This window comes from Mustela putorius, unplaced genomic scaffold, assembly GCF_011764305.1.
Source record: "Mustela putorius furo isolate JIRA1106 unplaced genomic scaffold, ASM1176430v1.1 tig00000198_pilon_pilon_pilon, whole genome shotgun sequence".
In the NCBI taxonomy this organism is placed as follows: Eukaryota; Metazoa; Chordata; class Mammalia; order Carnivora; family Mustelidae; genus Mustela; species Mustela putorius.
Genome location: NW_025421311.1, coordinates 4,259,486 through 4,273,577, shown reverse-complemented (window position 1 = coordinate 4,273,577; position 14,092 = coordinate 4,259,486). Strand labels below are relative to the sequence as shown.

Genomic DNA, 14,092 nt, shown 5'->3' with positions numbered 1-14,092 from the left:
AAATAAGTCAAGCAGAGAGAGTCAATTATCATATGGTTTCACTTATTTGTGGAGCATAACAAATAGCATGGAGGACATGGGGAATTAGAGAGGAGAAGGGAGTTGGGGGAAATTGGAAGGGGAGGTGAATCATGAGAGACTATGGACTCTGAAAAACAATCTGAGGGGTTTGAAGTGGCGGGGGTGGTGGGAGGTTGGGGTACCAGGTGGTGGGTATTATAGAGGGCATGGATTGCATGGAGCACTGGGTGTGATGCAAAAATAATGAATACTGTTATGCTGAAAATAAATAAATTTAATTAAAAAAATAGATATGGATCCTTCTCTCAGGACAATCTAACATTTAAACAAAATAAACAGAAATATAATTTATAATTGTGCTTAATTCTATGAAGGGAAAAATAGGGTTGTATATAAGAATAACTAGAGGGAGAATATACATTTTTTATATATTACAAAAGACTCTGTACAGAAGAAATGTGATTTGACTTATTACCAGATTTATATAGCAAATTAAACATAATTTTTTCTTGTAGTAAATTAATGTACTCATTGGTTCCACGGTATTCATGTTCATTGGCACTATAATGATCCAGATATCAGGCTCACAAAAATGGCCAGGGCCCAGTTCCTGTCTTTGAGGAGATCCAAGTTCAGTGGCTTACAAAATTACTTTTCACTAAAAGAACTGCATGCCGAAAGAAAGCATAAATATATTCTTTTTATTTTTCTTTCTTTTTTTTAGATGAGGATAGGCATTCACTCGGGTTCTGTGCTCGCTGGAGTTGTCGGGGTGAGAATGCCACGATATTGCCTGTTTGGGAATAATGTCACTCTGGCAAGCAAATTCGAATCAGGAAGTCACCCTCGGCGCATCAACGTCAGCCCCACCACTTACCAGTAAGTGTTCTCTGACCTCTCCTCCTCCTCCTGTCTTTGGCCTTGGCTTGAGCTAACATCCTGTCATTTGTGAGACCCTGTATTTATTTATACTGTTTTTGATAATGTCATTCTCTAAGGTGATAGGAGTAGGTCCACCCAGTCTGAAAGATAGCAATTGTCACATAAATGTTTATATGCGCACCAGGAGAGAGGGCACGAGGAGCCTGACTTGACTGAGAGGTAAACATAGGTTTGTCATTTCCCACAGTTGCCCTTCTTCTGAGGTACACCTGTTTGAATACAGGAGAGCAAGTGTTGGAGATTTCGGCATCACACCCAGAGTCCTCACATTTTCCAAATGTTCCTCAATATTTATAAAAGTCCGGGGAATGAGAGAGAAAAGACATTTTTGTCTGCTTTTATTCTTTGGAATAATTAAGGCAAATAATGAATCTCTAAAGTTAAATATATATTGGGCAAAGAGTTAAACTTCAAACTATCTTAAAGGTCATATTTAACAACTCTACACCCACAGCTGACAGCTGAACACATCTGTATTTTGTACCTGGTAGATGTCCGTTCACCTACTGGTTACTGCACTTCCTAGGTACGGGGACCACATCTTTTCTAGCTCATCATTATATTCCCAGAACTTGCAGAACATGCGTAACACATATAAGTACTCTTTAAATATTTGTTGAATTAATGAATAAATGCATTGGTAGGATGCACTTTTCTAGATTAAGATGACTATCTCCTGTATGTTAGATTTTGGTTTTATGCTTGGCATTGTTCTGCAAGCTAATTGGTGCCGTGGTTTGGAAACTAAGAAATCATATTGTAAAACTGTTGAGTGGAAATAATGACCATTGATATTTTTTCTTTTTCTATTTTTATTGAAGTATAATTAACATACAATGTGATATTAATTTCAAGCATATAACAAATTACTTTGACAATTCTATACATTACTCAGTGTTCACACGGTAAGTGCAATCATAAGTCATCGTAAAATGTTTTTATAATATTATTGACTATATTTCCTATGCTGTAGTTTTCATCTCCATGACTTATTTTATATTGGGACTCTGTGGTTCTTTATCCTCTTTATTTCACCTACCCTCCCACCTACATCCCTGATGGCACCCGGCAGTTCGTTCTCTGTACTTAAGCATCAGTTTTTTGGTCCCTTTTCTTCGTTTTGGTTTTTAGGTGCCACATACAAATGAAATCCTATGGTATTGGTTGTTCTGTGACTTATTTCATTTAGTGTCATATGTTCTAGTGTCTCCCAATCAGATGGGGGCCTCCAGATGTGGGGCAATGATCAGCTGGAAGCTGGGGGCAGGGGAGAGGAAAGAATTCACTGAGGCAGAACAAAGGAGATAGATATTTACTGAATATACCCATAGTGAGTGCTGAGCAGGACAACAGAGGAGGGTTGTCTGCCACAAGGCAGTGGACTGCTTTTAAAGAGAGAAAGTGAGGAGCTATGGTGGCATATAGAATTCTTCTTTTGATCACTGTGCTTGGTTTTAAGTAACCCATGGGTCAGCTAGGACCTATGGATGTTTTAGGGTTGGTTGGGGGGGTGGTCACCTGATGGGCCTGTCTGTAGTCAGCCAGGTGGTCACTCTGGTCCTTTCTGCATTCCATTGCTAAAACCTGTTTGCCTAAAAGTGGCCTCTGTACTTAGGTCCATTAATGTTGTTGAAAATGGCAAAAGCACATTCTATTTTATGGCCGAATAGTACTCCGTTATAAATATATATGCATATATATGATATATACACACACACACATATATATGCCCCGTATTGATCCATTCATCTGTCGACGAACACTTGGGTCGCTTCCATATTTGGCAATTGTAAATAATGCTTCCATAAGCACAGGGATGCTTGTATCTTTTTGAATTAGTCTTTTTTCTTTTTCTTGGGGTAAAGACTCGAGAGTGGAATTACTGGATCATATGGCATTTCTGTTTTTAACATTTGGAGGAAACTCCACATTATCGTCCACAGTGGGCTGCAGCTGTGTACATTCCTACCAACAGTGACAAGGTTTCCCTTTTCTCCACATCCTTGCCAGCACTTGCTGTTCTCAGCATTTTGATAGTAGCTGTCTGCCTGGTATAAGGTGATATCTCACCGTGTCTGGGTGTCTTGTTTGGTTTTGGTTGGGGGGACTGTTTGGCATTTCCCTGGTGATGAGTGATGCTGAGCATCTTCCCATGTGTTTGTTGGCCATCCATGTGTCTCTTTGGAAAGTTGGAAAAATGTCTGTTCAGGTCCTCTGCCCATTTTTTAATCAGATTGTTTTTGTGATGCTGAGTTCTATAAGTTCTTTCTAGATTTTGGATATTAACCCTTTATCAGATAGATCATTTGCAAATATCTTCTCTCATTGGTAGGTTACTCTCTCATTTTGCTTATGGTTCCTTTGCTTTACAAAAACTTTTTATTTTGGTGGGGTCCCAAGTTTATATTTGCTTTTCTTTCCCTTGCCTTAGGAGACATATGTAGAAAAATGTTGCTAAAGCCAATGGCAAAGAGATTACTCTCTGTTTTCCTCTAGGAGTCTTATGGTTTCAGGTGTCTCATTTAGGCCTTTTATCCATTTCGAGATTATTTTTGTGTGTGATATATGAAAGTGGTTCAGTTTTACTCTTTTGCATGTAGCTACACAGTTTCTCAAAAATGTTTTGTGAAAATTCTGTCTTTTTCCCATTGTATATTGCCTCCTCTGTTACTTATTAATCAACCATATACGTTTAGGTTTATTTCTGGGTTCTATCCTGTTCCATTGATCTGTGTGTCTTTTTTGGTGCCAGTGCCTTATTGTTTTGGTTATTACAGATTTGTAAGTGCATCTTGAAATCTGAGATGTGTAACCTCCAGCTTTGTTCTTCTTTCTCAAGATTGGTTTGGCCATTCACGGCCTTTTCTGGTTCTTCACAAATTTTATTTGTTCTAGTTGTGGGAAAAATGCTCTAGATGTTTTAAAGGAGATTGCATTTAATCTATATATTGCTTTGGATAATATAGACATTTTAACAATAATAATTCTTCAAATCCATAAGCCTGCTATGATTTTACATTTGTTTTATCTTCCATTTCTTTCAGTAATGTTTTGTAGGTTTCAGAGATTAGAACTTTCACCTGTGTGGCTAAATTTATTCCTAGGTATTTTATCCTTTGGTGCAACTGTAAATTGAATTGTTTCCTTAATTTTTTCTTCTGCTACTTTGTTACTAGCATATAGAGACATGACACGCTTTATATTGATTTTGTGTCCTGCGACTTGACTGGATTCATTTATCATTTCTAATAGTTTTTGGTGGTTTCTTTAGGGTTTTCTGTATATAGTATAGATAGTAACACGTCATCTACAAAGACTGACAGCTTTATTTCTTCCTTAGCAATTTGGAGCTCTTTCGTTTCTTTTTCTAGTCTGATTACTATGGCTGGGACTTCCAGCACTACGTTGAATGAAAGTGGCAGGAATGGAACCCTTGTTTTGTTCCTGATCTTAGAGAGAAGGTTCTCAGTTTTTCACCACTGAGTATGATGTTAGTTGTGGGTTGGTTATATACGGCCTTTATTATGTTGAGTTCTGTTCCCTCTGCACCCACATTGTTGAGAGTTCTCATCATGAAAGAATGTTGAAAATATCAAATGCATCTCTTCAGATGACTCTATGGTTTTATCCCGTTGTTAATGTGATGTATCATACTTGACCGACTTGCACCATTACATACCTGGAAAAAATCCCCCTTGATCACCGTGAATAATTTTTTGTGTGTTGCTGCATTGGGTGTAATAATCATTTGAGGATTTTTGCATCTATGTTCATCAGATATATTGGCCTGTAGTTGGTTGGTTGGTTGTTTTGCACTTTTTTTTTTTTAAAGATTTCATTTTTCCAGGGTAAGGGGGGAAAAGAGGGAGGGGCACAAGCAGACTACCTTGAGTGTGAAGCCTGACGTGTGGCTTGATATTAGGACCCTGAGATCATGACTTGAGCCAAAACCAAGAGTCAGACCCTTAACTGACTGGGCCACTGAGGTGAACTGATTTTGTTTAATTTTGTGGTGTTTTCGGTCTGGTTTTGGTATCTCACAATAATGCTGGCCTTGTAGACTGAGTTAGGAAGTTTTCATCACTTTCATTTTTTGGAACAGTTTGTGAAGAATAGGTATTAACTCTTCTTTAAATGTTTAGTGGACTTCACCTGTGAAGCCATGTGGTCTGGAACTTTTATTTGTTGGGAGTTTGTTGATTACTGATTCAATTTCCTTACTAGTAATTGCTCAGCTCAAATCTTCTATTTCTTCCTGATTCAGTTTTAGAAGACGGTATGTTTCTGGAATTTATCCATTTGACTAAGTCCTCCAGTATGTGAGCATTGAACTTTTCATAATATGTTCTTGTAATACTTTGTATTTCTGTGGCGTCAGCTGCTATTTCTTCTCCTTCATTTATGATGTTATTTGAATCCTCTTTCTTCTTTGATGAATCTGGCTAAAATTTTTTCAGTGTTGTTGATCTTTTTAGAAAACCAACTCTTGGTTTCATTTGATCTTTTACATTGTCCATTTAGTCTCTGTTTTGTTCATTTCTGCACAGATCTTTATTTCTTTCCTTCTTCTAACCTTGGGTTTGTTTGTACTTTTTTTTCCTTTGTAGCTCCTCAGGTGTAAAGTTAGGTTTTTTGAGAATTTCTTGTTTTTTGAGCAGGCCTGTATTGCTGTCAAGTTCCCTACGACTGCTTGTGTTGCATCCCGTTTTGCATCCCATGGTTTCGGACTGCCGTGTTCTCATTTTCATTTGTCCCATGTATTCCTTGATTTTTTTTTCTTTGGTTTCTTGGTTGACCCACTAATTGTTGAACAGCATGTTGTTTACCCTCTGCATGTTTGTGGTTTTTTTCTGGATTTTTCTTATAATTGATTTCTGGTATCATACTGTTATGATTGGAAAACATACTTTATATGATCTCAATTTTCTTAAATTTACTGAAGCTTATTTTATGGTCTCTCATGTAATCTGTCTTGGAGAGTGTTCCTTATGCACGTATAGAATTTTTATTCCGCTGTTTGAGGATGGAATATTCTTTATATATGTCAGGTTCATCTGGTTTGATGTGAGTTTTGAAGCCACTCTTCCCTTTTTGATTTTCTGTGTGGGTAATCGATCCGTTGATGTAAGTGGGGTGTTAAAGCCCCAAGTAGTAGTATATTACTGTCCATTTGTTTCTGTCTGTTAATATTTGCTTTATATATTTTGGTGCTCCTGGGTTGTGTCTGCAGGTATTTACAAACTGTTACCTCCTCTTCATGGGTTGTTCCCTTTATCATGATGTAACGCCCTGCACTGCTTCTTGCTACAGTCTTTGTTTTGAAGTTTATTTTGTCTGATACAAGAAGTGCTACCCTTTGTGCACTTTCATTGCATGGCATATGTTTTTCTATTCCTTCACTTTTTGCCTGCATGTGTTTGTAGGTTTGAATTGAAATTTGTAGGCAGGATGCATATGGGTCTTGTTTTTTAATTCATTTAGTCATCCTCTGTGTTTTAATAGGAACATTTAGATCATTTACATTGAAAATGGTTGATAGGCATGTACTTGTTAATTGTTTTCTGGTTGTTCTTCTGGTTCTTCTATGTTTCTTCTTCTCTTGCTCCTATCCCTTATGGTTTGACGGCTTTGAACAGTGTTATGCTTGAATTTCTATTTTTTGCATCTGTATTATAAGCTTTTGATTTGTGGTTACCATGTGTTCATATCTAACACCTTATGTGTGCAGTGGTCTGTATTTAAAGTTACAGTTCCTTAAGTTCAAACACACTGCAAGGACTGAATTTTTATTCCTCCTCCATTTTTTGTGATTATGATATTATATTTTATGTATTCTTGAATTTTTGTAGATATGATTGATTTCATTACCACTTTTTTTGTTTTAACCTGAATACTGTAAGTGATTGATCTATTTCTACTATATATTTGCTTTTATCAGTGAAATTTTTTCCTTTCATAATTTTGTTCCAGTTATGGCCTTACCTTTATACTTAGAGAATTCTCTTTAACATTTTGTATAAGGCTGGTTTGGTGATGAATCCCTTTAATTTTTAATTGGGAAACACTTTTTCTGTCCTTCTGTTCTAGATGATAGTCTAGCTGGATAGAGTACTTTTGGTGTTTGTGTTTTTGTTTTTTTTGTTTTGTTTTTTGTTTTTAACCTTTAGCACTTTGAATTTATCCTGCCACTTTCTTCTGGTGTGCAGAGTTTCTGTGGATAGCCTTATGGGGTTTCCCTCGCATTTTGATTGTGTGTTTTTGTATTGTAGCTGTAAGATACTTGATCATTGCTTTTGCTGTTTTGTTTGTTATTTGCCATGGTATGGACCTACTGGGTTTATCTTGTTAGGGGTTCTCTGTTTCTTGGACCTGGATGTCTGTTTCCTTCCCCATATTTGGGGAGTTTTCAGCTATTATTTCTTCTAATAAATTTTCTCCCCCACCCCATTTTTTAAAAAGATTTTATTTACTTATTTGTCAGAGAAATAGAGAGAGTACAAGCAGGGGGAATAACAGGCAGAGGGAGAAGCAGGCTGACGGCTGAGCAGGGAGCCCCAGGCAGGACTAGATCTCAGGACCCTGGGATTATGAGCAGAGCCGAAGGCAGATGCTTAACTGACTGAGCCACCCAGGCATGCATCCCTGTTTGCCTGCCTTTCTTTCTTTTTCTTCCTTCCTTCCTTTCTTTGTATCTTTCTTCATTTAACAGAGAGAGAGAAATCACAAATAGGCAGAGAGGCAGGCAGACAGAGAGAGGGGAGGAAGCAGGCTCCCTGCAGAGCAGAGAGCCCGACGTGGGGCTCGATCCCAGGACTCTGGGATCATGACCTGAGCCGAAGGCAGAGGCTTTAACCCACTGAGCCACCCAGGCGCCCCCCTATTTTCCCTTCTTTATCTCTTCTCCTTCTGGGATCCCTATAATACTGATGTTATTATACTTGATGTTGCTGAGCTCCTTTAACTTTTTTCATTTATTAATATTTTTTGTGTTTCTTGTTCAGCGTGGTTGCTTTCCATTACCTGGTTTTCCAGATTGCTGATGCACTCTTCTGCTGTTGATTCCATGTAGTCAATTTTTTGATTCCATTAATTGAATTTCTTATTGCTGAGAGGTTATTTTTTTCCATATTTCTGTCTTCCTGTTGACATTCTCATTATTCCATCCACTCTTGTCTCAAATCCAGAGACTATCTTTATGATCACTGCTTGGAATTCAGTATTAGGCACGTTGCTAATCTCTGTTCCATGTAGTTATTTTACTGTGACTGTTTCTTGTTCTTTCATATGGGACATATTCTTTTATCTCCTTGTTCTGTCTGACTCTTCGTGTTTGTTTCTATGTCTTGGGGAAGTCAGTTATGTCACCTGGTCTTTAAAGTAATGATCTTGTGTAGAAGAGGCCCTGTGGTGTCCTATAGGGATATCCCCTTGGTCACCCAAACTAGGTGCTCCAGGGGTGTCGCCCTTGTGGGCCACATGTCCTTTCCGTTGTGGCTGAGCCACGATTGCCTCTAGCCCAGCCTGCTACAATGACCTGCTCTACCTAGTGTCGGGGCACTGCGCGGTGTTTAGTTTCCCCGCCGTTGAGAGACTCGAGGCTGCTGTGGGCCCATGAGTGGGCAAGTTTCGAAGTCGGGCTGAGTGTCTGCACCCAGGCTTTCTGCCAGAACTGTACATAGTACCAAAGGGCAGGGTTTGCTTCCTGGAAGCCTGAGAGTTCTCATCAGTGTGTGAGCATCTCTGCCACAGCTGCTGGCACCCTGAATGGCGGGGCTTACTGCCTCTGCAGACAGCTGTGAGACCAAGATGCTGGAATACAGAGGTCATCTTACCCCTTCCCCAGAGCAGTGGGAGTGGCCTTGACCCCTGCTGGAGCTATTTACAAAGTGTGGCAGGTCTGCTAAGTTTGGTGGGTTGAATTGTGGTGACCACAAAGGGAATTGGGGGGCTGGGTATGCGACTCTCGCAATGTGGATAGAAAGTGTTGGTTTGGGCTCCTGTAAGTGTCCAGCGACCTAGGCTCGGGGAGGGGAAGAAAAATGACGCCCACCAGCACTTTCCTCCTCGGAGAAATCTCTTTAAGATCCCTGCCCATGCAGAACGTAGCTGGGATTAGTGAATAAGTCTCCTTCTCATAAACCCCAAGTTCTTTTCACACTGCTGTTTCTCTGTTGTTTCTCAGGGTGAGTCATTCTGCCACCTCCTGAAGTGCGGGGTCCCCATTTGCTCTTGCTCTCCGGGTCGTGATACCCCTTCCGTTGGTAGTTAGTCTTGCTGGGAGTTGGATTCCCAACTGCATCTCCACCCCTCCTGCCCTGTTCAGTGTGGCCTCTCCTTGAGGATTAACTGTGCAGGGTCTGCTCTGTCAGTCTTCTGGTCATTTCCAGAGTTAGTAGTGCAGATACAGCTGTTACCTCAGTGTGTCCTTGGGTCCGAGTGAGCTCAGGATCCTCCTACCCTTCAGTCTATCCTGAATGTCCCTTGAGTTTTAAAATTATATCTTAAAAAAAAGAAGCAAAGAAATTTGTATATATAGATAGAAGTTGATAATAATGGTGATTTTTGAAAATTTTGATATATCTAGAGAGAAAATTACTCCCAGAGGAAAGATATCTAGATTTCTGAGGTGATGAGAAAGGGAACTGCAGGTTGCTTAAAAACTACCTGTCAGTTAGAGGGTATTTATATAAGGGTTTTGCCTCTTTTAAACTTATTCCACTTTTTTGAACACAATTCTGGGCATAATACAGATGATCTGACAGTTCCCATGTTAACATTTTTCTATTTAAAAAATGACATGGAAAGAATGAATTAACTATTTGAGGAGTTCATGCCGCCATGAGCTGAGACACGATGGCTGTGGATGGCTTTGTTTACACGTGAGCAGAAAGGAGACCCTCTCTGTGCAAGCCACACAGGCCCGGCGTCCTGCCCCTTCCATACTCCTCAGTGAGGTGCTCAATAAGGTCTTCAGGCCCGAATCATTTCAACCATTGCAGGCACCAGAACATTGTGTGGTGTGTCGTCTGCCTCTGCCCAACCCACAAACAAACCAAACAGAGCCGGGGACAGACAGATTCAGATTTGAAAAGGTATTTTTTTCTGATTGGTCCCCAAGCATGTCATTCCTATTAGTACTTTATAAGAATATTTTTACATTTACCTAATTAAAAAGCAAACCTTTTCTGGCTATTTCCCTGCGTTCCCCCCTCCTTCCCTTCTTTCAACAAACGCTTGTTCAGAACCTCCTGTATTCCAAGCAGTGTGACGGGCCCTGCAGTACCAGTGACGAGCGGCATGCGCAGGCTCCCTGCCCTGATGGGCAAGACCAGAGCGTGTATCACCATGGGCGTGATACGTGCACCTCCGCCAGACAGTGAATCACAGTCAAGGGGCGCTGAGTGGAAGTAACCCCAACTAGAGTGTTAGAGCAAGAGGGAGCTGAGATGATGCTGGAAGGTCGTGGGAACAGTTTTCAGCCTAAGAGCAAGAAAAGATACTGAAGACTTTCTTTTTTAAAGCTTTTATTTATTTTTTTGAGAGGGAGAGCACAAGCGCGGGGGAGGAGTAGAGGGCGAGGCGGACTCCCTGCTGAGCAAGGAGCCCAGCGGGAGAATCAGTCCAGGGCCCTGGAATCATGATGAGCTGAAGACAGAGGCTTAACCGAGTGAGCCCCCAGGTGCCTGGGGACATGGAAATTGGTTCTAATTTGGTTTGTTTGTGGGTTGGGCGGGGGCAGACGACATACAACGACACACAACGCAATGTTCTGGTGCCTGCAATGGTTGAAATGATTCGGGCTTGAAGACCTTATTGAGCACCTCACTGAGGAGTATGGAAGATTGAAGACTGTTAAACAGAGGAGTGACTTGACCAGATTGTGCCTTAAAATTCACCGAGGTTGTGGAAAGGAAGCCAGCTCAGGGCGTGCAGAGGGCCGGCTCTCCACTGACTGAGCGCAGGTGGTCTTATCCCCACTGCGTTGATGGGGCACAGCTTAAGGATACTGCCGAATCCTTTTACTGTTGCTGCTTGTCTTCCCGCGCTTCGGAAGAGCAGTTGGCCTCACTGACCTTTGACTTCCATATAGATCCGGGCACCACTAAAAACAATGCGCCTTGACTCCTGGCCGTGATCTTGCTGTGACTGAGTATCTTCTGTTGGTTCAGTCCATGCTGACCCGCACGGCTCGGTTGTGGGTAATTGCTCTGTTCATCGCTGCAGGTACAGAATGTACTTCCCTTTTCCAAGGAACCTGCAAGTTAAACACCAGGATTGAATTCTTGGGGACATTCTCTATAAAGAGGCAGGTTGCACTTTTTTAAAGCAAATGGAAATTTGAAAAATTAAATGGAAAGTCTAGCTCATGAGAGCTTGAAATTTCCAGTTTTCTTCCTGAATTAAATCCCATAGACTATCCAATATTGTCTGAAATATTAGTATTACCTTCAAATCTTCAGAGAGGTTTATACTGACTTTATTTTTAGTAAGACTATATGATAAACACTGAATAGATTATTTGCACATATGATAACTAAAATAATCTTCTGAATTGTTCATTCCAAATACATTTTGCCTGAAATAGCATTTTTTTAAATCAATGAACTTTTATAATATTTTGAAGCACTAAAAATCAACAAGAGTAATACCCATGATACCAGCGCGGGTTTAATACTATATTTGCCTCAGCCTTTGGAATTCTTACTGCCTTCCATGGTGACAAACACCCTAATAATTTTGGTGTGTTTAAAGGTTACTGTTCTATGCATTAACTTTCTCAAACACAATAGAATTTTATGTATTATAATCTCTATGTGATATCTCACTATAGGAAAATTTCTCTAACATTGGTTATTATTTAAACAAAAATTTGTATGTTTAAGTTCAGTACTATGATGAGACTTGTTCATCATTTTATTATACAACTTTCCATTATATTCTAATATTTTTTGTCTGTTCCTCTGTTGATCAACTTTTGTTTTTTTCCTAATTTTTAACCATTACAAAGTGTGTTCCTATGAATATTATTACTTACATGTAATTACTTAAGTCACTTTACATTTCTTATCAGACAAACTGAGTTTCTTATACAAGAGTTGGAGAAACAATTGGGTATTTGCTCAAAATTTTTTAGACATAAGGAATAAAGTTTTAAAAATTGAAGTTATAGCTTCTATATGATAAGTCTTCATTTTTTAGACTTTTCCCAAATAAGTCATCTTTGTTATAACCAGTAATGGCCAAGGACCATTCCTCCTTCACGTAGAGCAGTTTATTTCTGGAAAAAAAAATAGTTAATGAGTTTCTAGTTTTCCATGTTTGATGTTTTCCCCCTTTTTCTCCAATAAATGTGAAGTTTATACCCATCTTTATTCTCACTCATCCCAGTTTTGCAGTAGTGCACACATAATAAACACCTCTCTTTTCTTTATGTTACTGACCTGTGAAACTATAATAATTGATTATATTCAGGCTAGTGTTAGCAGATTTTGAAATGGCATGAGTTATCAAACAATTGGCCTAAGCAAAAGACTCTATAACTACAGTGATAGGAAATTTTCCTTAACCTTCAAATGATTTTTGCTTTTCTCATTTTATAATTGATCTACTTCTCCTGCTCTTCCGCAGCATGTCCAGTCAGGTCCACTGGCCAGTTTCTGAAATCAGATCTGTTTTGATGTTGACTTGTATAACTTCTTTATTTTGGTTACTAGCCCTGATCAGATACATCATTCGCAAATACCTTCTCCCACCAAGTAGGCTGCCTTTTTTTACTGTGCAAAAGGTTATTTTTGTATAGTTCTGTCACTTCTTGATTTTGTCTTTTTTGCCTGAGGTAACATATCTAGAAAAATGTTAATAAGGTTGACATCAAAGATATTGCCACCTGAATTTCTTCTGAAAGTTTTATAGGGTTGTGTCCCCCATTTAGATCTTCAGTGAATTTTGAGTGTGTATGGTGTAAGAAAGTGGTCCAGTTTTCCTAGTCCTTTTTATTGAAGAAACTGTCTTTACCCCATTGTATGCATACTTGTCTTGTCACAGATCAATTCCATATATTTCTGGAGTCTCTATCCTGTTACATTGATCTGTGTTGTTTTGAACAAGATAGCTTTATAGTAGAACTTTAAATCTATGATGGCTATATCTCCGGTATTGCTCCTTTTCAAGGTTATTTGGGGTATTCAAGGTCTTTTGTGGTTCCATATAAATTTTAGGACAATCTGTTGTAGTTTTGAAAAAATGCTACTGGTATTTTGATATGGATTGCACTGGATCTTTAGATTGCCTTGTGTAGTGTGGATTTTAACATTTTAATACTAATTCTTCCACTCCATAATCCTGGTAGCTCTGTCTTTCCTTTTTATCCCCCATTGTCTTGAATTTCTTCCATCAGGTTTTTTTTTTTTTTTTTTTTTTTTTTTATGTTTTTCAGAGTATAGGTTTTTTACTTCCGTGGTTGAGTTTATTCCCGCGTATTTGATTCCTTTTGGTGCAGATGTAAATGGACTTCTCTTTCTGTTACTTTGTTATGTGTATAGAAATGCAGCTGATTTCTCTGTTAATTTTGTATCTTGCCACTGTATTGAATGCATTTAGCAGTTCTCATAGCTTTTGGTATTGTCTTTAGGGTTTTCTATATGTATTATCATGTCTTCAGCAGTAGGGACAGTTTTACTTCTTCCTAATTAATCTGGATGACTTTTATTTCTTCTTCTTCTTTTTTTTTTTTTCTTGTTTGATAGTGTCATTAGGACTTTACACTGAATGCAAGTGGCAAGAGTGTACATCTTTGTTTTGCTCCTGATCTTAGAGGAAAAACTCTGCTTTTCACCATTTAGTATGATGTAAGCTGTGGGTTTTTCATATATGGACTTTTTTTGTTGTTGAAGTGTGTTCCCCCTAAAACTGCTTTGTGGAGTTGTATCATGAAGAGATGTAGAATTTCTTCAGATGTTTTTCCACATCTACTAAGAGGAGCATTCACTCCTCTTAGTAGAGGAGCATTGTAACTGTTGTGTAGCGACGGATTGGATTGCAGATATTGAACCATCCTTGCATCCCTGAAATAAATCCCACTTGATCCTGGTGAACGAGCCTTCTAATGTATTGTTGAATAAGGCTTGCT

General features: G+C 39.1%; 1 protein-coding gene across 2 annotated transcripts in view; it reads left to right on the top strand.

Moving 5' to 3' along the window:
• GUCY1A2 (guanylate cyclase 1 soluble subunit alpha 2) overlaps nucleotides 1-14,092 on the top strand; it is a 327,843-nt gene that overhangs the window by 262,720 nt on the left and 51,031 nt on the right. For both annotated transcript variants that reach the window (XM_045077525.1, XM_045077524.1), the window contains exon 7: nucleotides 746-900. In XM_045077525.1, coding sequence (XP_044933460.1) covers nucleotides 746-900 — 155 coding nt within the window. The remainder of the gene's footprint in view (nucleotides 1-745; nucleotides 901-14,092) is intronic.